General features: G+C 41.2%; 4 protein-coding genes across 5 annotated transcripts in view; 1 reads left to right on the plus strand and 3 right to left on the minus strand.

The window, feature by feature from the left end:
- Positions 1-14: 14 nt before the first annotated feature.
- Positions 15-5023, minus strand: LOC102796550 (uncharacterized). Of its 2 annotated transcripts, none has more exons than XM_087832090.1 (3): positions 4917-5023; positions 3548-3797; positions 15-2556 (listed from the first exon to the last, which is right to left on the minus strand). In XM_087832090.1, exons 2-3 carry the CDS (start codon positions 3780-3782, stop codon positions 932-934), a joined length of 1860 nt encoding a protein of 619 aa, XP_087688216.1. In that variant the 5' UTR covers positions 3783-3797; positions 4917-5023; the 3' UTR covers positions 15-931. The 2 variants fall into 2 exon arrangements, with proteins under 2 accessions (XP_087688216.1, XP_006809595.2); XM_006809532.3 differs by having other exon boundaries at positions 4898-5023.
- Positions 5024-5884: 861 nt separating this feature from the next.
- epdr1 (ependymin related 1) lies at positions 5885-10688 on the minus strand. Its single transcript, XM_006809527.3, has 3 exons — positions 10382-10688; positions 7877-8085; positions 5885-6633 (listed from the first exon to the last, which is right to left on the minus strand). The coding sequence occupies exons 1-3, from the start codon at positions 10615-10617 to the stop codon at positions 6440-6442; spliced, it is 639 nt and encodes a 212-aa protein (XP_006809590.1). The 5' UTR covers positions 10618-10688; the 3' UTR covers positions 5885-6439.
- A 661-nt stretch (positions 10689-11349) lies between these two features.
- On the plus strand, positions 11350-17538 carry nol7 (nucleolar protein 7). Its single transcript, XM_087832168.1, has 8 exons — positions 11350-11564; positions 12184-12244; positions 13124-13179; positions 13272-13297; positions 13414-13504; positions 14215-14336; positions 14714-14791; positions 16215-17538. The coding sequence occupies exons 1-8, from the start codon at positions 11380-11382 to the stop codon at positions 16286-16288; spliced, it is 693 nt and encodes a 230-aa protein (XP_087688294.1). The 5' UTR covers positions 11350-11379; the 3' UTR covers positions 16289-17538.
- A 1357-nt stretch (positions 17539-18895) lies between these two features.
- The window catches only part of ranbp9 (RAN binding protein 9), a 29275-nt gene continuing 26841 nt past the window's right edge, over positions 18896-21329 (minus strand). Inside the window, exon 14 of the mRNA XM_035916333.2 lies at positions 18896-21269. Coding sequence (XP_035772226.1) covers positions 21139-21269 — 131 coding nt within the window. The 3' untranslated portion in view covers positions 18896-21138. The remainder of the gene's footprint in view (positions 21270-21329) is intronic.

Here is a 21329-nt window from a genome sequence, read left to right on the forward strand (position 1 = left end):
TATTCATAAATCAATATTTCAAAATGATTTATTAATCCATTGATAAATACGTCAAATCGAAAATGGATTTCACAAAAAAAGAATTAAACTCTCAAAAAAACCCTCATTTGACAAATGCCATTCAGCGGCTGTTTCTACACTCTGGCCAACGCGGATATGTGAAGAATGTGAAAGGACTCTGCTGTGAAATGGAGAGCCAAATCTCCGAGTCTTTGCCTGTGGACAGCCTGACCACCTGTTAACGGTAACATTTTAACATGGCTAATGTTGGCACCACTGCATGTAGAGTTTTTCCTTCCCACTTACACCAAGTTGTTGTTTATAGAAGGACATGTGACTGTTGGCGTTTTCTCTCTATTACTGTAGGGACTTCACTTTACAACTCAGAAAAAAGTCATGACTTTAAAACACATCTTTATTTAAACCTTATAAAACTCAAAACCCTTCAGCATCTTCATGAAAATGAACATCAAGTTCATAATGATATATTTGTGTCTTCTGTGTGACACATCCCTGCTTTTAATATTGTGCAGTGAAACCTCTGAACAACAGAGAAATTAAATATTTGCCATAATAAGCAACAAGTGACAAAAAAAAAACTTATATAAGCTTCTTTCTCTATAACAAAGCTGTTTAGTGGAACAAGTTTATCTACAACTTGCGCTTGTCACCTCTACAGCCTAAAACAATAAAAATATGAATTCAGACAAATATAAAACCAGGGTTTCCCCTGCACCATATGAATAAGACAATTAATAGAATAAACAATTGTTACAGTTAGTTATTGTGTGAAATAAATATATGCCATATTGAGCTGAATAATACCTGTGGGATAATCATATTTTATCCCACAGGTGTGATTTGCACTGTCATTGTTGGCTCTACTATTAACACACATGCTGCACTGACACATTTCTTAAGCAGGAAACTTTTAACCAGTCGTCATGTGACTTGTCATGTGAGATTTCATGTTCGTAACATTACGGAATCTTTTCCCACAGGTACTACACAAATATGGCTTCTCGCCTGTGTGAATTCGCAGGTGATTTTGCAACTGTGCCAACTGAATGAAACTTTTCCCGCATGTGCCACACGAATATGGCTTCTCACCTGTGTGAATTCGCATGTGAGTTTTCAATGTTGATAATTCTCTAAATGATTTCCCACAGGTGCTACAAGAATACGGCCTCTCACCTGTGTGTACTGTCATATGTCTTTTTAAACCGGACAGGCCACAAAATCCTTTCCCACAGGTGCTACAAGAAAATGGCCTCTCACCTGTGTGAGTTCTCATATGCCTTTTCAGGTTTTGCAGCTGAATGAAACCTTTCCCGCAGGTGCTACAAGCATGTCGCTTCTCACCTGAGTGAATTTTCATGTGATTTTTGAATCCTGTTAAATTACTAAATCTTCTTCCACATGTAATACAACAATATGGCCTCTCACCTGTGTGTATTCTCATGTGAATTTTCAAGTATACCATCGTAGCGTAGCTTTTCCCACAGGTGCTACAAGAATGAGGCTTCTCACCTGTGTGAATTTTCATGTGAGTTTCTAGTCCTGATTTATAAGTGAATTTTTTCGCACATGTGCTACAAGAGTATGGTTTTTCACCCGTGTGGATTCTCATGTGTTTTTTGCACTCTGATGAGCTAATGAAGCTTTTCCCACATGTGCTACATAAATATGGTTTCTCACCTGTATGGATTCTCATGTGAATTTTTAAATTTGGTGTCTGGGTGAATCCTTTCCCACAGATGCTGCAAGCAAATGGTTTCTCGCCTGTGTGACTCCTTACGTGACATTCCAGTGATGATTTCTTTCTGAAACTGCTCCCACAGATCCTACAAGAAAAAGGCTTCTCACCTGTGTGAATTCTCATGTGAACTTTCAAGTTTATCATATGCTTGAATCTTTTACCACACATGCTACAAGAATGGGGCTTTTCATCCGAGTGAACTTTTATATGACTTTCCAAGTCTGATTTCTTGTAGAATTTTTTTCCACAGGTGCCACACAAATGTGGCTTTTCACCTGTGTGAATTCTAAGGTGGCTTCTGAAGGGTGATGAGAAACTAAATGTTTTCCCACAGGTGCTACAACAATATGGCTTCTCACCTGTGTGGACTCTCATATGACTTTTCAAGTTTATCATCTGACTGAATCCTCTCCCACAGGTGCTGCAAGAATGTGGTCTCTCACCTTTATGAACTCTTAGATGTCTTGTCAAAGAAGATTTATAGTAAAAGGTTTTTCCACAAATGTCACATTTTACAGAGTTTTCACATGTTTCAGATTTACACCGGGCCTGCGACAGGCGCTTATTTCTGTTTATTTGAGGTCTTTTCTTCAGCTCCGCATTTCTAGTTGAGTCCACATGCTGGCTTTCTTCCTGCTTCAGTACAAGATGCTCTCCATTTTGACTGGTGCAGAGTTCCTTCTGTTCCTCTTTCATCGGTGAAGGGTCATCATTGTTTATACTTGAGTTCATCTCTTGATTAAAGACCTGCTTGTCTGTGAGAACCTCTTCTTTACAGTCATGCTGTTGTGGGAAATCTGAAAGGAGAAATATTACAGGAAAACAAACAATTGAGAAAATATAATGCTAACTATTAGCAGGTCTTTACTTTGTGAGCATGTCACTCACATTTACCAATGAAATTTATTCTTCAGTTGTGGCAGATCATTTTGGACACTGGTGCATAGTTCTTGGATTCTAATTTGCAAAAATTATCTCAATATTTCGATGTTTGTGATTATCAAACTGTAGAAATATATCTCTCATTGGCCTCTCCCCACTGTGGGTGAATCAGACTGTGGATCAGGGAGAATCCATGCTTTACACATGTCAGTGTTTCTGTTTATATGCTCCCAGTCTGAGATGCACAATCTGAGCTGTTAAACTTCTTCTCCCTCTTGTGATCCTGTTTGACACTACCGCTGCTCCCTGCAGATCCTCTCATCTCCATTCATGTCCTTCAACCCACTTTTGAAACTAACAGCATCATTATCCGTATTGTTTTAAACTTGCTTGAGTAAACATTTGTACCTCTATTAGCGAATAACGTTTATGATGTAGAAGCACATAATGACAGACACGACGATTCATCACAGTTGCTGAAAACAGTAAGTGTCAAACTTACTGACGTGTTTTAAAGGCTCAGAGACACTTTAGTGCACATGTTACATTTGTCAGAATTTTATACAATTAGTTATTATTAAACTGAGGTTTCTTCCTGTTAAAAGGGAGTTTTTCCTTCCCACTGTCGCCAACGTGCTTGCTCATAGGGGGTCATATGATTGTTGGGTTTTTCTCTGTATGTATTATTATAGGGTCTACCTTACAATCCCTTGAGGGGACTTGTGATTTGGTGCTTTATAAGAAAATAGAATTAAATTGAACTTTAGTTGTGAAAAGTAAAAACTGATTCTTGCCTTGTTGCAGCTGTTAAATTCATCATGTATGGCTAAAAATAAAAGTAACTCTGATTAGGGTCCAACGTGAGTCATATTCCTTTTTAACTGAGACTGTTACAGTTTTACAAACCTGTGCTGCGTAAGTTTATTTCTGGTTTCCACATGTTATCCAGGAGTCTGAGCTGTTCTTCCCCGGTCCAGACGATGATGTCTTCAGCTTCCTGCTTCACTACAAGCTGCTCTCCCTCTCGACTGATGCAGAGTTCCTTCTTTTCCTCTTTAATCGGAGGAGGATCTGGGTCCTTTTGGTCCAGGCTGTTGTTCCTCTCCTGGTCATCCAGACCCTCCTCTTTCTCACAATTCATTTTGTTGTGGGAGGTCTTGAGGAACAGTGGGACATAAGAAAAATGTTACCAATATGATGACAGGAAAATACACTTGTGAGCAAAGGCTGCCATACCTGGATGTGACACGTTCACTCTATCTGCTGTTTAACACGTTAGTGACTTAGAAAACACATTCATGTTAACTGTCACAGTTTAACATGGGCACCAGTCTGCTCAACATGATGTAATATTGTGGCATGATTTACTGCGCCAGTCTGCACGCCAAGATACTAACCCCTAGTTTATTGAGAATGATTTAATGCTGGAAACAGTCTATTTTGTCCTAACAGGATGTTTTTATTTCAGGATATAACCTGAGGCGCTAACTGACAGGTGATCTTTGTCGGTGCATGAACATGTGCATTGGTGAGTTCAGAGCACTCTGCAATGATCGGTGTATTAAATGAAGCTGCAGGGCAGATGTGGTGGATCTTATGGAAATAATCTATTGTAACAGACCAACCTACAGATTTTTATCAGAATAATGTCGCTCCTGCCTTTGGTTCTGGTTTGGTCTGCGTCAGTCAGTCACTTTGCAGCTTTGCAGGAGCTGAGACTTTCTAATGTCTGTTACTGTCCTGTATACGCTCAGCATCTGAAAGAAGACTCCATCACAGCTCTGTCTGAATGTATACAGTTATTATGATCACAAGCTTGTGCTTGCTGCTCACTGTGTGGGAGAGCCTGCAGGTTCAGACAGAGGGAGGCTATTTTGGCCCCTTATTATTATTTTTCTGACAGTTTATACAGGCCAAACATAATGTTGCAAAAACTCGTTTAAAAATTCACTTTAACCCCCGCAGGCGGCCGCGGGCTGAGGGACAAAGAGCCGATGGTAGCACACTGCTGATAACAGAAGCTTCCTGTCACCGACTCTTTGATTTTAATGTATAAAAACCAGCTTATAGTAAAGTCACTCTCCCCTGTATCTTATATTATATATGCTAAAATCCTCCATTTAAAAACAAGAGGAGGACTTGTGTTATTTCTATAAAAACCTAGCTCACACCGGCTCATTGATTTCAGTCTGTTAGCATTCAAACTGAGCTCGTGAGCGCTATGCTAGCTCATTGACACGTCACAGTTTTACACACCTGTTATGTGTCACTCTACCTCAGCTGTCTTTATATCCTGCAGTCTGCTCTGATGGTTGATCTCTCATACCGCACGATCGATTTTTAACCACCGGTAGTCTCTAATGTTGACAAACTCTCTGAAATACGGAAATGACGCCTGAGCACTGACAGTTGCGTCACTTCCGCTCTTCGCCGTTGGATTTTGGGCAGATTAGAGGCCTCAAAATTCATATTCATAAGTCCAAATGTTTAGGAAGACATCCCTCTTTTTATGTATTCTCCTTTGAACTTGTACAGTATCTTAACTCAATTAAGAACTCCACTAACCCAAAAGCTATAAAAACTATTGGTGTTTGTGAAAAAATCAAGATCTTTCAATCACTTTATTCTTTGGCTTGATCAGTTACTTTCCCCCTAGCATATTTATATTGTTGTTTCTGAATACTGTTCTTGTATTTGTTTATCTATGCATACAATTTTGTAAGTACAACACCATTATTGTGGTACTGTTTAATTCCATTTTGTATTGTACTGAAGTTTAAATAAAGGTTTGGAAAAAAAAAAAAAAAAAGATTAGAGGCCTCAAAAGCGCACTGCCCCCCCCCCCCCCATGACTAGACATCAGCTTTCTTTGATGTTAAAATTCAAATGGTTTTGTGGTAATAAAATGTCTATAAAATAAGGGAAACAATCTACGTACACCTGCTTACATTTCTTACTGTGTTTAGCTGTGGGGGATAAATTTAAATGGCAAAAGAAGAGTCATACGGAAATTAACTCAAAGCTGGCAGTCTGGAAATGATGGTTTACCCATAACTGTAATAATGAGATCAAAACTCTTAAAGTCCCTTTCGAGCACAGAGTTAACTGAACGTAATTGAATGATGTCATGTGATGGATTTTATAGCCAAAGGTACCATCAGGCTCTAAGTGAGGACACACAAAAAATAATGTTTACTTAAAGTGTCTGACAGTTATAGAAAGCTCATAAAGTGTTGTATCCAGTTTTATGGTAATTGTACGGAGTATTTTAATTCATACTACTTTATACTTCAACTTCACAACATTTCAGAGGAAAATAATCGTTTTATTCCAGTGATATCTGACAGTTTCAGCTTTGAGTCTTTACACATCGCGCTTCATACAAGTATCCCAAATGTCGTAGTGAAATTTAAAGATACAAGTCACAAAATAAAAGCAGGTTACAAAATAGTAGTGATTTGTCTTTCCCATGAATCATCTTAAAACAATTCAGATTTCATCTTCTGACCTTTTGGAGGGTCCTGAACCATAATTTGGGAAGCGCTGAACTGTAGTAGTTATATATTAGTAGCATTTAACTAACAGGGCATATGCAGAATGAGTTATTTTACTGTAAGTGCTAGTCTTGTAGTAGAGAATTTTGAAACTGTGGCACTGGTTTCAGACTAAAGTACGGATGTAATTTTACCTCGGATAAAATGTCAGTATACTTCAATAGTGAATGACTAAACAGGGAAGCGGTTTCAGACTTAAACTGCAGTTTAGCTTTTAAGGTCAAAGGTGAGATCTGATGAGGTCTCAGCACTCGAGGTCGACCATCCTCTCAGGCCGGGCTGACTGGCATGTGCTCGGTGGGGTGAAAACGTTGGGGTCGCTGATTCCCAGCTCCAGGCTGAAGAAGCGGGTGGAGGTGGTGACACTGCTGTTCCTCGTGTAGGTCTCCTGCACTGGGTAGCAGTCCTTCATGGTGTAAACGCCCACCCAGGTCTCATCTGGTGGAGAGACGAGGACAAATTACTGAAATAGCAGATTTCAGATGAGGTGCCAGCTCTGCCTCGGTGCCTTTTGAGAAGCAGCACACAAAAACCAAAGGTTTTCTCACAGTGGGTAGTGGGAGTTGTGGCTGTATTGGCGAATCATTGGAGAAAGTCTTGTAGTAACCCCTCTCAAACCAATAAAAACAATCTTCCCAAATTTTGGATCAACCACTCTTACCTCATCTCCACCACCATGGCTCCAGTGCCTAATCGAAAACTGTACCAAGTATTTGCACCAAGAGGTGAGGTACCAGTGTCGAAAAGGTGGCAAAGATCCACAAATATATATATATATATATATAATTTTTATGTTTATTTTTTAGTTAAATCTAGAGAAATGACAAAAATGAATCCAGTTTGACATAAAATGTTACTTTTGCCTCTTTGATACAGAGATACACCACAAATCTTGTATCTCAGCATGATGTGGAGTGTGTCCTTAAAACAATATGAGGAAAATCAAGATGTACAGAGGTGGTCTGCTGAGATGTACAACAGTGTTTCTACAGCCATCTGATCTGCGATGCACAGTGGAGTTTCTGCCTTGGTCTGGGGCTCCACTTGAGCCAGTAGTGTTGACGATCTTGTCAAATATGTAGAAAAGTGCAGTCAGATTTTGGATGTAGCAAGTATCTGACTGGGAACGGCTTTATTTTCAGCACGACAGTGATGAAACACACTGCCAATAAAAGCATATCTGGATAGAAAAAAACACTTTCAGTCATGGACTGGCCTCCACAGAGCCTGAACCTTAATATTATTAAAGCAATGTGACAGAGAATGGAACAAAAAGCAGCCGACATCCACAGAAAAGCTTTGAATGTCCTTCAAGACGTCTGGAGAAGTTTTGCTGAAGATTATTTAAGAAATTACAAGAAAGTTGCCTAAGAGAGTTCAGAGAGTTCAGAGAGTTCAGGCTGTGTTGAAGAATAAAGGTGGTCACACCACATATTGACTGTCAAGCCATCCTTTCAACTCCTTATACACCTATATACTGTTTATTACATTTTCCTAGATAAATATAAAGAAATCATTTAGAAGTTAAGTTAAGTTAGAAGACATGAAAGAAAGAACCACAGTGAAAGGGCTTATTCTTATTATAAAGCAGCTGCAGGACGTGCTGAATTTAGGCTAACACTGACCTAACTCTGCAGCGCTCACTATGGCCTGTTTGAGAGCATAAAAATCTCAGACTTACGCTTGCGTGCCGGCTTCCTATCTGACCACTCCTGAACCTCAATGCTGTCCCCAGGGCCGCCGATGAAGTATTGGTCCTCAAAGGTGGAGTTATCAGGGACGTCGAAGGGATCCCAGGCTTCAGTCAGAGCGATCTTTGAGCATTCCTTCGTCTTCTGGTCAATCTGGAACATCACCATGCTCTGATACAAGTAGATATACTCAAAAAACCTGAAACAAAGAAGTTAAAGAAGTTTTTGGATGGGATTGTGCAGAGGACAAAAGACACAGAGAGCGGTGTATAAACACAAACAGTGATAAAAAAGATAAAATAGATATTGCTTGACTCACAATTTTGAGCTGTGAAAAAAAGTCTCACCACCAAGCATCAACCTACGGAGCTAAAAGCCAATCTCGAGAGATCAGAAATTGTAGTTCCCCTAATGTCCACTAGAGTCCGGCTCCACAGCTGAGTCATTCTGCACAGACTCCCAGGTTCAAATGACCGATTTTACAGTAGAACTAATCATGTTTACAGCCTGCTACAAACCCATTTTTGGTGTCTATGGATAGTTTTCCCCTTGATAAGAACTCTACAGCTGATTTAACTGGAATGTGTTTTAATCATTTCTATGTTTGGCCTCAGCTCCAGTAAATCCAGTGAAAGAACCGGAGCGCTCCACTGTGTTTGTCCTGTTGGTGCCTTTTGGAGCATTTTTAATGAATTATCTAACAAATCGTATATCCTGGTGTTTAAGAAGTTTGTGCTTCAGTTTTGGTAAAGTCCAATATTTTATTAGTCTGTTACTTGCTGGATCTGTGTGATAACACGCTCTCATCCAAACATGGTCACATCCAGTTGAAGCAAACCACCTGAGCAGTGGCCAAAACATAAAACATTCAACATTCAAATCCATCCATCCATCCATTCGCTTCCGCTTCTCCTTTTCAGGGTCGCGGGGGGGGGCTGGAGCCTATCCCAGCTGTCATAGGGCGAGAGGCGGGGTACACCCTGGACAGGTCGCCAGTCTGTCGCAGTGCCAACACACAGGGACAGACAACCATTCACGCAGCACGGTGGCACGGTGGTTAGCACTGTTGCCGCACAACAAGAAGGTCCTGAGTTCAATTCCAACATCAGGCCGGGGTCTTTCTGTGTGGAGTTTGCATGTTCTCCCCGTGTTTGCGTGGGTTCCCTCCGGGTACTCCGGCTTCCTCCCACCGTCCAAAGACATGCAGCTTGTGGGGATAGGTTAATTGGAAAATCCAAATTTCCATTAGGAGTGAACATTCAAATCGCAGAATCCAAAACCAGTGGGCAACATTGTGGCTCCTACTTCCATTTCTTATGCACAGAAATTATAGGGCATCTATTTGGGCAGTAAGAAAACTGTCCAAGAGTTTGATAGTGTCTCTGTCTTCTAAAGTCTGAAGATGGTTACTTTTGGCAGGATAGTCCTCTGTGCCCAAACCAAACACTCCAAAGTCGCTCTGTGGCCTCGTTTACCAGCCAGGGAACATTTCACAACTCCAGACTTTAGTCCAGGCTGAGACTATGTACCACTGCAGCTGTGACGAACACGACTCAGAGTGCACTGAAAAAAGGCAGCTGACGGAGGGTCAGGGGCAGCATTGGTGTTACAGGCTGGTGAAGTGTTCAAACAGACTTTTCATGACCCTTTTTAGAACACAAAAATGCAAAAAACTAAACAAAACATTGTTTTATAGATTAATAGTACAGTTATAATAATAATAATAATAATAATAATAATAATGGATTGGATTTATATAGCGCTTTTCAAGGCACCCAAATCGCTTTACAATTCCACTATTCATTCAGTCTCACATTCACACACTGGTGGAGGCAGCTACAGTTGTAGCCACAGCTGCCCTGGGGCAGACTGACAGAAGCGAGGCTGCCATATTGCGCCATCGGCCCCTCTGGCCAACACAAGTCAGTCTCTGATGTGTTTTTTTAATCTGATCTTTAGCACTGATGTGTAACACATGGGAAAATATTTGATCCATTAATCGAATATGACCTTTATAATCATTATTACTACTACTATTATTACTTTTTGTAGTGTTTGCAGTATAAATAACTATGGGTGTAAATTATGGGTTGGTTTTGTGAATAAAAATACACAAACTATAAAACAAAGCCAATCTTACAGAAAAGAAGAGCTTAAAGCTGGGACCAAATCCATTATAAATCAGCTTTATTAATCCCAATAGCAACATTTACAATATTTAAGAAAAGTCTCCACACCAGCCAATAACATTGTTCCTTATTACGCTTTATAAGTGACCTTCTAAGCTTTTACAAAACAGTTAAGTACAGTGATAAGTAGAACATGGTATCATATTGTGTTTTTTGTTAAATGATAAATGGAGTGATGCTTATATAGATGATTTGGAGATTATTAAGCGCAGATTTACAGCTGCAGCTTGTTTTGTTGACTGTGTGCAGTAATAAAACGCAGTCTGTAAACAACATGTTTACTTTGTGTTTATTTACTGGTCTTACCTCTGACACGGGGTGTGCTTCTTGTGCTGCTGCAGGACTCGGATCCTCTGGTTCAGGGCGTCGTACGAGACGGCGGCTCGGCTGTTCCTGCCGGTGCTGTGGTCGTACACAACCCACCTTCCCTCCCACTGCAGCGGGGCGACACAGGGCCCGACCGCCGGGGACGCATCCATCCGCGGGAGGACGAAGACACAGGCCCCAGCAGCGGCCACAAACACGAGCAGAAGTCGGTGCATTGTGCCAATACAACCCTGGGTGCCGTTCACTACTAACAGCCCGGCAGATCCCTAGAATAAAGAGGAGATGGTTTTCCGGTTTTATCTTTCAAAATTAAAGCACAGGTAGTTAACATTTTCCTCCAGATATTACAAAACAAGCACATAATGAGGAAAATATAGACACTTGTTTCCGCCACTGAAACAAAAAAAATAAATAAAATAAAATGCAGATTTAAATAGAAATTTTGACTTATTATCTGAAAATTTTAGTGACTGAAACTTCTGAATAAGCTGATTTCAAGATTCTTAAGTCGAAAATTTAAGTTAAAAAAACACAATTTTGAGAGACTGACCTTAAATTTAAAATAAATGAATAAAAATCTGTTGGAAAATACTACCTACAACTAACTTTACAGTTACAAACATCTAAATTGTTAAAGTTAACTGTAATATAGATGATATTCTATCTCAAAAGTTTGACTTACTCAGAAGTAACTAACTAGACATTTCGAGATATTGAAATGTTGGCATAATTGTATGGATGTTGAAATATATTCTGCAAAAACAATTTAAACTTATTAAATAAATATTAAATTAATACAAATATAAAATGAGAAAACTTGCTAGAATTAGATAATCCTATCATTCGCTCATTTAGATCTATCTAAAACGGTTTGTTTGTTGGGCTGCAGTCATTGGTTGGTCGATCAGTCGGGTTCATTCTTATCGCGTCACGTTGTGTGCGGCGTGGCCTGATGACGTCTCACAACGCTGGACAACATGGCGAAGAAACAACGTGGGAAAGCGAGCTCGTCGTCAAAGACGGCGGACATCGAAAAGCCCACAAAGAGTTTCACCTTGTCGCTGGAGTCTAGCGACGATGAAGCTCCAGAGGAGGTGACCTTTGAAGACTCCAAAGCTGAGGCTCTGCGGAGCATGAAACAGGCGCTGGATACCGCTAGAAGGTAGCTAACCGCTAGCTAACCTGTGCAGGGACGGTTGGGCCAAACTCCATTCAAAAAAGCTTTGCATTTAGATGTCTCTATTCCAGTGAACACTACTGATACATTACGTAATTTTTACCTAGGCGTATATCAAATCGGCAGCACGAAATTTAACAAAATTCATGTTCACAACGTGTGTATTTTTTAGCTGTTGTGTTCTCTCAGACGCACAGCTCTGTGTCATCAAATTAGTCTGGATCTTTGGATTGTTTGACGAAGTTTAGTTGGGCTAATGTCTAAAAGAGAAACTTTTCAAGCGTCAAAAAATAAACCCGATATGGACTGCACACTCAGAGGCCTTTTTATTTGGCACATCAGTAACAGTTATGTCATAAATTATACGTCTAGTCACATTTAAGGGTGAGCTCAGCAGGACCACAAACGGATCAGTAAATTATCCTGAGGCGTTTGTCAGCTTTTGCAGTATTTTCATACATGAGGGACCAGAATATTAGCAGTCCCCCTGAGAATGGCTTGATCGCCACCAGCAAATATTCCCCATAAGTGTTATTGCATTATCAGCAGAAGCTGTACAGTTGTGTGTTTGTGTCATTGTTATCCACAAACCTGATGTTTGCAGGGAAAAGCAGCTGCTAAAAGAGAAGAGGAGGAAGAGACAGGAGCTCTTCCAAGAACAGAAGGTCAGTGTGTGTCATTTTTAAATGGTTTCAAATACTTTTAGAGGCCTGGACCCTGTCTAACCCTCAGTTTTACAAATGCATTTACCTTCTTACCAGGGTGCATAACCATGGTAACTTCTCATGAAGTCATAACCTGCTCCTGAGAAAACATATGGACAAGTTCAAAACTACTGCCTGCTGAACAATCGATCGCCTGGAAAATGGTGTCAGCAATCCTCAGAGCTCACTGCATCGACACTAATATGAGCTAAAGTGTTTTTTAAAGTCTAAAGATGAAATTTACATCACCCTAACACAAGCGGACTAACAGATTCAGAAAGTGCAGAACCTGTTTAACTCCCATTACAGTCTGACTATTGATTTTAGTTTAAGTGAAGTCAGATCAGGAGAGCCTGAGTATGCTGAAGTTGCTTCATAGTTCAGGATCCAGGCTCAACCCGATCACACATCAGTGCTTTCATTTATTTTACTTCTATCTGAAAAGAGTTCAGAGGGCGTTCGTTTCAGGAGGAGACACCGATGTGCTGTTTGAGGTGTATTAAAGCAACATTAAGGAAATGATGGGAAGGAGAGTTTTATTTATTTTTCTTTATTATTGTTTTTAATCCCTCTGCCTGTGAGTGAGTCTTCTTAACTGCAGGGTGGTTAACTTTGCTTAGCTTTACAGTAAAGAGGCAGGAAGTAGTACGCCTGGTTTGAATGATTCTGGATGATGAGGGTGTCAATGTTTTGTTCCAGTCCCATTCTTGACATTTTTCACTTTAACTCAAAATGCAAAGTGACGACAGTTCTCTCTTTTTGCCTTTCAGTGTGACCTAATGCCATAGAAAAACTAAAAGAAGTGTGAACCTGCAGTTTCACAGACTGTTTTCTCCACAGAAAAGAAAACTCTTATCGGCTGACGTGTTGGAGGAAATCGACTCGGCTTTCTCAAAGTAAGTTTACCCGTCTAATTCTTGGATTTAACACATCGTCTCCATCAACTCACTCAGTGCTCACAACATTTGTTTGTTTTTCTTTTCTCCAGGAAGCAGAAACAGTCTGAAGATGAAGGTAAAGAAGCTTTCTTGATAAATCTTTAACCATTTAGCTGATGCTGTGGAAGGACTGAGCACGGATTTGTAGAGCAGCAGAATGAACTTCACCTAAATCAACCTGTCCTCACCCAGGTGAACAGGAGGAAAAGCCAGAAAAAGAGGGGGGAGATGGAAAGAAGAAGAAGAAAAAGAAAAGGAGTGGGAAACTGGCAAATGCCCGGAAGTATGTCAATGTTTTTAAATCATTTTATTTCAGAGTTTAAGAGAGACACTTTACTTGGGTGGACTTGCCAGATTCTTTATTATTTAGTGTGGTCAGCAAACACCTTGTTGTTGTTACACATTACCAGGCACCAATAGAAACAAGAGAAAGTTATGCATTTGAAGACAGGAAGTGTCTCAAACTAATATTTTTCAGTCTAATTTGCTCCAGCCTGTCCTCACGAGTTTCTCCTCCAGCGATGGTTCATGATGGTGGAGCTGGAGTTCATTAGCAGGAGAGACCCACTGATTGTTTTGGGAACATCTCTGCAGATAAAATATTGGTAGACAAACATTGATTCAGCTCCTCACCCACCACGATTAGACAAAATCTGTTGTTACCAAGCACTTCACTGACTGCTGGACCCACTGATCAGAATCCACTCAGTGACATTTCAGAGAGGAAGTGAAGATGCTGAAAACCTCTCAATAAAATAATGATACAGAAATGTGATATTTTCATTGTTCTCACCTCATTGAACACTTTAAATTTAGGATATTAGTTTGACTCTGTGTGCAGAGACTTGTTTTTAATTCTCAGCATGCTGGTGCTACTGAAGAAGTCTCAAACTGATCCTGATATATGTGAGACAATCATTATTCACTAAAGTGAAGCTGATCAAACACACATTCTTCTTTCCGTCCTTTTATTGTACTCGTGTTGTTCGTCAGTCTGAAGGGGAAGTACACCGTGACGACGGTGAAGGAGCGAACGCTGGCGTCCTTCCAACAGCAGGTGGCCGAGGAGTTCATCCAGTCCAGACTGTACGGACCAGGAACCTGCAGGACCACAAGTGAGCTGGTGGCATCACCATACTTCATTTTTTGTCAGGTTTTCTACTCCATGACACGGGGAGATGCATTTCTGCAGAGATTTTATCACCTCGTTTGTTGTTCTTTGGTCTTAATACTGAGTGAACAAAGCTTCTGTGTTGCTGATGTAAAATGAAGCAAACAGCTGCAAGCTACACTCTGTGGCAGTAGTCTGTAAAGACGATGATCTGTCTCAATTTGAGCTTTGCTACAATGACGTCCCGTCTCGCTGAGAGGCGCTCGCTCTCCCGGGCGTCCTGCTGCAGAGACGGCGACGACATTCACGGCTTTCAGTCTTCAGACTTTCAGACCAGCGTCCTGCTCAGTGTTTTTAATCTCGATGTCCTTCTGCTTTCAGATAATGAGATGCTGTCCCTCCAGAACAAGAAGGGGTGGAATAAAAGTGCGGCAGTGCAGTTTGTCAAGAAAGACTGGGGTACGTTCAGAAGCCTGAGATTGATGACCTGAGGAAGGTTACTTCAGCTTTTACAGTCCAGTTGGTGCAATGCGTCGTCCAAAGATAAGAAGCTTAAAAACAGAAGACTTTATTTTTTCTTAACTGATTTCTGCACAGTTTGTTATAAAAGAGATGGTGGAGCCTGAATACAAATCCCAGAAAATTCTGAAGCTCTAAAGATGGTGGAAATATGAGCCAGTGATGTTTATGCTGGACATGTACAGGTGAGGTTTACGGTGGCCTCAGCTGTGTGGTGGAGGCGGGCAGGTTTACTTATCGTAGTAAAGGATGGTGTTTTTTGCTTTCTACTATGAAACTGCATGTAGATAGAAGTATAATTTCTAGAGAATAAACGACCAGGGAATTAGTACACAGTTATTTCAGCTTTATCTGTAAAATGTAGAAAAATGGGGTCAAAGGCATGAAAAGTTTGAGGTTACAGATGGGTTCATCGAGACGTTACGGTAAAACCTGTTTGTTATAGAAGTCTTTGTGTGAGACGAGTAAAGATACGGTCGAGTCTCTGCAGGCTGTGCACACCTGGATTTTGGCTCTGGCAAGATGATTAAAGCAAAGCACAGTTTGAAGCCTCAGCACATTACAGGAGCGCAACACCGGGTCCGACTTATTTTAGGCTTTGAGTGTAGACTGCAAAAAATGTTAGTTTCACCCATTTATAGATAAATTTACATCACTGTGCAAACTGAAGGATTCTGACTACACAAATGGAAGTGAGCCTCAAGGACACGTTTATAGGGATAAACCAGCTTCACAAAGTGCTTCTATCGAGAATCATCAACTAAAGAAGTAACGCTCACGTCTTAAACTGCCGACCTGTATTTAACATTATGTTCTGAACACTGATGTGCCAGACAGGAGCTAGCATGGAGGGTTAAATACACGTCGCATTGTTTAACTGTCATTGGTTTGATCTCTTTAAATTTTTTACAGAATTTTGCGGTTATTGCCACACAGGTCAGATTTATGCCACGATATTTATTAATGTTGTTGTTGTCACCACTCACCAGGTTTTCTGCCCCTGAGGCTTTTCAGGAGATTTTACCGCCATGTTTTTTGTTCTTTGGTCTTAATACTGAGTGGACACGTTTGTGCTATTGATTTAAAATAAACACCTGCAAGCTACACTCTGTGGCAGTAGTCTGTAAAGACGATGATCTGTCTCAATTTGAGCTTTGCTACAATGATGTCCCGTCTCACTGAGAGGCGCTCGCTCTCCCGGGCGTCCTGCTGCAGAGACGGCGACGACACTCCCAATTTTCAGTCTTCAGACTGGCATATTTACTCTCAATGTCCTTTCTAAAGGGTGTTTGAGTTGGAAAGCTGTGGGGACATAAGTCACTTTAAAAAAAAAACCAAAACTGTTATTGGTCTGATCTTTCAGCCTCTAAGGAGAAAGCCAAAGCAGAGAAGCTGAAGAAGAGGTGGCTCCACAAACAGCAGATTCCCTCCTCTTGATGGGACGTAAGGAAGCAGCCTGTGAGCACACTTCTCCCCACGGCTGTTTAAAAGGACTCAAAACAGTCAGCATCACTGAGGAGGGGATGGCAGCACTGTTGGGACAGTATACAGACTCTGAACTTGTCACAGAGACTCAAAAGACTGAGATCCTACCGAACTAAAGTCCTTCAACAGGTTCTTCATCACGGCTTTACCAAGAAGCAAAGGCTTTATTACTGGGTCTCAAAGTTTGTAAAACTTTAATGTGAAGCTCTTGTGTTTCGTGTTTTTCTGCAGTCACTTGTGTTAAAGGTGTTTTCAAACCTGAAAGGCCAAAAATCAGATGTTTTGCTTTTTTTTTTCTGTAAAAATTCTGTATGAATAAATGCTGATTGTTTTCTATTTCATATTTTTGAGATAAAAACCCCGATGCTCTCATCAGATGTTCGTTTGCATTCAAATACAAATGCAAAAGATGACGTGGTTGAGTATCAGCACAGCGTCTTTGGTAATTAAACTTAATTCAGACATAAGAGGAAAAAAGCACTCAAATAATCCTGAGTTGAAATAGGAAATGACAATTTTTAGAAGACAAAAGTTGAACTATAGTGCCAATCTATGGACATTTTACTGTGAATATGCATTTATGGGTAGTTTATCATGAAATATGTACATACACAGCTTTTGTTATATTTTTTACTATTTTCAGTCCAAAACACTGAATCCTTCTCAGATACGAAGGCTTGAAAAGTTGGGATCTGTCATTAAAGCTCTCGTAGTATCACATCCTGTGAGCACTTTGCTCTCAGACTGCAGGCTGACTTGTGGTTTTTAAAGGTAGAATGAGATGAAGTATCTTGTTCCTGTAGAACCAGCTCCCAGTTTGGGAGAGCAAAGCCCTATTTTAAGATTAGCCTTCAAAGTGTCAGGCAGCCCTGCACCTTCCATGCTGCTGGAGGACTTTTCATGATGCACTGAGCAGTCTCCACTCACCTTCACTCCCTAAGAGTTTATATGCCTTTATTTTCTCTCTATGCCTTCAATTTTCCCCTCACCTCCCCTACCAGTGGGCTGATAGATAGCTGGCCCTCCCCAAGTCTGATCAAAGGTGGTTCTTCCTTCCCGCAGTTGCCAGTTCTACTAATATGGTATAGGCTGGTCATTGGGCTTCATTCACTGAATTTTGTTCCAGTTATTGTAAAAGTGCAAGAAACCCCAGAGTTAAAGAAAGAAGAATCTTTGAACATGTCATTTTGAATTAAACTGAACTCGATTTAAACTTCTGCTTCAGGTGTCATGCAGCATCCACACACGTGCTATCATCATTTGTCATTTTTAATATAAATCTTTTCACCCTCACACAAATTGCACATTTTTTTTTCTCCAAATGGACACACAGTCAGCAGTGGACAACTTACTGGTTGACATCTTCCTTATACACCGTGAACTGGCTAAAAGAAGGAGAAACAAAAAGAATAAAATAAGAGACATCTAACTTGATCTTACCACCACTTTACTATGGCATGCATAGGTTTCAGACCTTACTCAGAAAGAGACAACAGACACTTTGTCTAAGAAGTTTTCTAAACGATGCCGTGACTGCTTGCGATCCAAAGAAACAAACAAACAAAAAAAGAAAAGAAAACAGAAAGAAAAGAAACAAACCAAAGTACAGAAAGCTCGGTTCCACCGTGAGGAAAACTACCAACTCTGGATTCCTGGGTGGGTGTGAGGGCCAGGGGCTAGAGGAAAAGATGGATGTCGTGTCAAGCGAAAGCCTCGGCCTTCCTGTTTCTCTGCGAGTGGCGAGCATGAACACAGGCCTAAAAAAAACACAGCTGCGATACATTTTGGTTTAACGTGGAAGCCACAGTGCAGGTGACAATTCTGGATTTTTTTTCTTCTTAAAGTCTTTTTTCTTTTTACATCTTTACAGACTAAGAGGCCAAAAACAAACAAAAAACCCTATTCTGTTAATAAAACTGAAACCCGCAAGGTCACGAAAGCTCTCCTCTGAGGGGTGATGGGTAAAAATGAACACCTGTATGCATTTTCAGGAAGTTCAGAAATAAAAACTGGATAGATTTACTCCCTGGTAGCATTTTGCTGAGTAAAAAAAAAAGAAGCTCTGGGGGCAATTTGGTGGCAATCATTAGGAAAACTAAAATAATTTAGATTTCTGCTATCCAAGATAAAAGTATTTACTGTTTCTATGGTTTAAGCTGAACTAACAGCCTCTCCATTAATACAAAGGGAGGGGTGAGGTTTTGGCACCCACTGATGACGGTACTGGTTTGATTAAAGACGGTTGGAGCCAAGTTAACACAGGATGAGGACTGGAGATGGTCATGAATAAGGTCATCTTCAGGTAAAGATACAGATTAATGCATATATATAAATATATATAAGTTCTGAGGCTCTGCCATAAAAAAAAAACAAAAACCATCACTGATTTAAATGTAGCTGATCCAAGGTCGTTACGTTGTGCACCTGTGGATCATTTGCAGGGTTACCTGAAACACAGATCGGTTGGAAGTCCCGTTCTGACATTTCTGATACATGTAAGAAGTTGCAGGGCATCAAATCTGACTAATTTACTCTACGACCAGCTGCTGAATGATGCCACACAATTTACATTGTTCATCCATTAAAACATTCAGTGTGATCACGAACACGCTGGTGACCCGTTGCGCGGCTTTGTGCATGGACCCTGTGGACTCCGGCACTGAAAACTGCCGTCTGTTCTCACGAGCTGTAACCTGAGAGACGTGGCTCTCATTATCAGTGGTCTTCAGCACAAAAGTGGGGTCAGAATGATGGGACCGGACGTTTGGGATCTGGGATCAACAATGCAGAGCACAACACAGTGATGTAACAGAAGCGGCAACGCTGAACGCAGTCGAAAGGTGCACGGGAAGAAGTCCCTGAAGTAGAGGTCAGCCACATTTAAATCGAAGGATTTACTTTTTTATTTTTTATTTTAAAAGGGCGGGGTCTTGACTTTATGACGTACTCAAGGAAAAAAACAAAAACACAGTTTTTTGTTTTGTTTTTTTTGTCTTGTCTTTTAAGGAGACAGGAAATTTAAGTTTGACCTTAAATGGCTGAGCTACCTCAGAGGCCGATTTCACACCAGCTCAGTTTTTCTCATCTGATTTAAATGACCAAAAGTCGAGTCAGCATTCAATAGAGGCACAGGGGCCAATCAGCTGCTTCTAAACCAAGAATGATGAACAAGAGGGTATTTTGGCTCCTGAGTTTGTTGGGGGTTAAAGATTAGCATAGAGAGATACAAAAATAAATATTAACAATGTTTGGGACAAATCTTGTGTGTGGCTGAGGGTTTACCAAGGGGGGAGGGAGGGTAACAGATAAAATGCAGTCAGAGGTCAAAGCAGGGCTCCTACACAGCGCAGTCATAGAAAATCCAGCAGAAGTGTCTGAAGCTCGGCTGTAGTGACTTCACGGACAACATGTAAAATCTGCAGCCAAGTTCTTAGAACTAAAAACCTGTTTTTTTCCAGAATTTTCCAGACCTGGAATTTGTGTCAACTTTCACCTGTGTAGGAACCCTGGATTCAACCAAAGAGGAAAATATTACAAACTGGGAACAACCAGAACACTTCAGGGGTCACTGGTGTCAGTACAAAGCATTAAAGGACTGTTTTGTTTTTTTTCAGTGATTTCTATAACTAAATATGTCGCTCTATTGATATAATTTTATTTTGTTAAATTCATATTTAAACGTTAACATGTACACACGCTCGTCACTGGTAATCGGTAGAATCGGGACCTTTATTATAATAAGTTGGAGGAACTTGCTCTCGCTGGCGCTCAACAAATATACTGTGAATGCAAGTAACAATAATTAATATATTGATAATTAGAATAATAATAAGAATAATCATCGTCGTCTGCACCATGCCTTGTAAACCTGGAAAAACTAAACAAAACAAGAGCCAGGTAACCCCGCCTCCCTCCCCCCCCCACGTCTGCCCACTTCGCCGAAGAAAAACAAAAACTAAACGAAAGGTTAAAAATAGGGAACGCTGAGTCGAGACTGTAGATTCTCTCTGGCTTCTCTGAAGTCCCGAGTCCACGTACGTCACACATGTCTCCGCCGATGTCCTGAAGTCAGTGGAAGGTAGCAGGAGGGAGGCGGTGCGGGGAGGGTGAAGATTTACGGAGGGGGGGTAGGCCATAAGGTTCGCATTGGCCGGAGTTTGAGCAAGCCTCGGTGAGGTGGACTTTTCAATGCCAGCATCAGCATCAGCTTGCCTCCGTGTTTATTTGTGTGTGTTTTCTGTGTGTGTTTGCCTGGTAAGCCCCAGGTTTACAGGGACCACGTTAATGGTGGGTCAACCATGGCGGCCACTCGTCTGTTTTCTTATTGTTGCCCCCCCGCCACCCCTCCCCTCCCCATTTATGTTTGACCAGAGATATTTTTTAGCAGTCTGTCCACCCCCGGTTTGATTCCTTCCCCAGGAATGCGGGGACTGTGGCGCGTCCACATGAGTTCAGCCCCCCCGCCCGATTATTTTTTAAAGTCAGCTACTGTCAGTTAGATGGAGGCAGACGCATGGGGAGCCAACCGAAGGTGGAGGTGTAATTTCATATTTATGATGGAAAAGGAGGTGGTGTCACTCTAAGGATCTGCCCAGAAATGTCTTCTGACCCTCAGCGGCGTTCAGCAAAAGCAGAACCAGAAGCCAGTGAGATGGTTGACGTTCTATGACGGCGTGCAGAGGAACGCCTCCTCGGCTAATAGGACTACACTGACTGAGGAGTCGGAAAGAAGGATTTCTGGACAGACCCTTGGAGAGTATGTGTGTGTGTGTATGTGTGTGTGTGTCTGCGTGCGCACGGGGCTAGTGTAGGTAATCGTCCACAGAGGCGAAGGCGCAGGAGCCGCTGCCAGTTCGTGCCATCATGGCGAGGCATTGGGCGGCCTGACCCACGGCCTGGGCCAGCGGAGGCTGCTTGGGCAGGTTGTGAGTCTCTGGAAAGAAAAAGGGAAAAAAGAAAATTGTGACTGCAGGTAATATCAGGAATCGGTCGG

This window comes from Neolamprologus brichardi, chromosome 18 (assembly GCF_056152115.1).
Source record: "Neolamprologus brichardi isolate AB-2024 chromosome 18, ASM5615211v1, whole genome shotgun sequence".
Classification (NCBI taxonomy): domain Eukaryota; kingdom Metazoa; phylum Chordata; class Actinopteri; order Cichliformes; family Cichlidae; genus Neolamprologus; species Neolamprologus brichardi.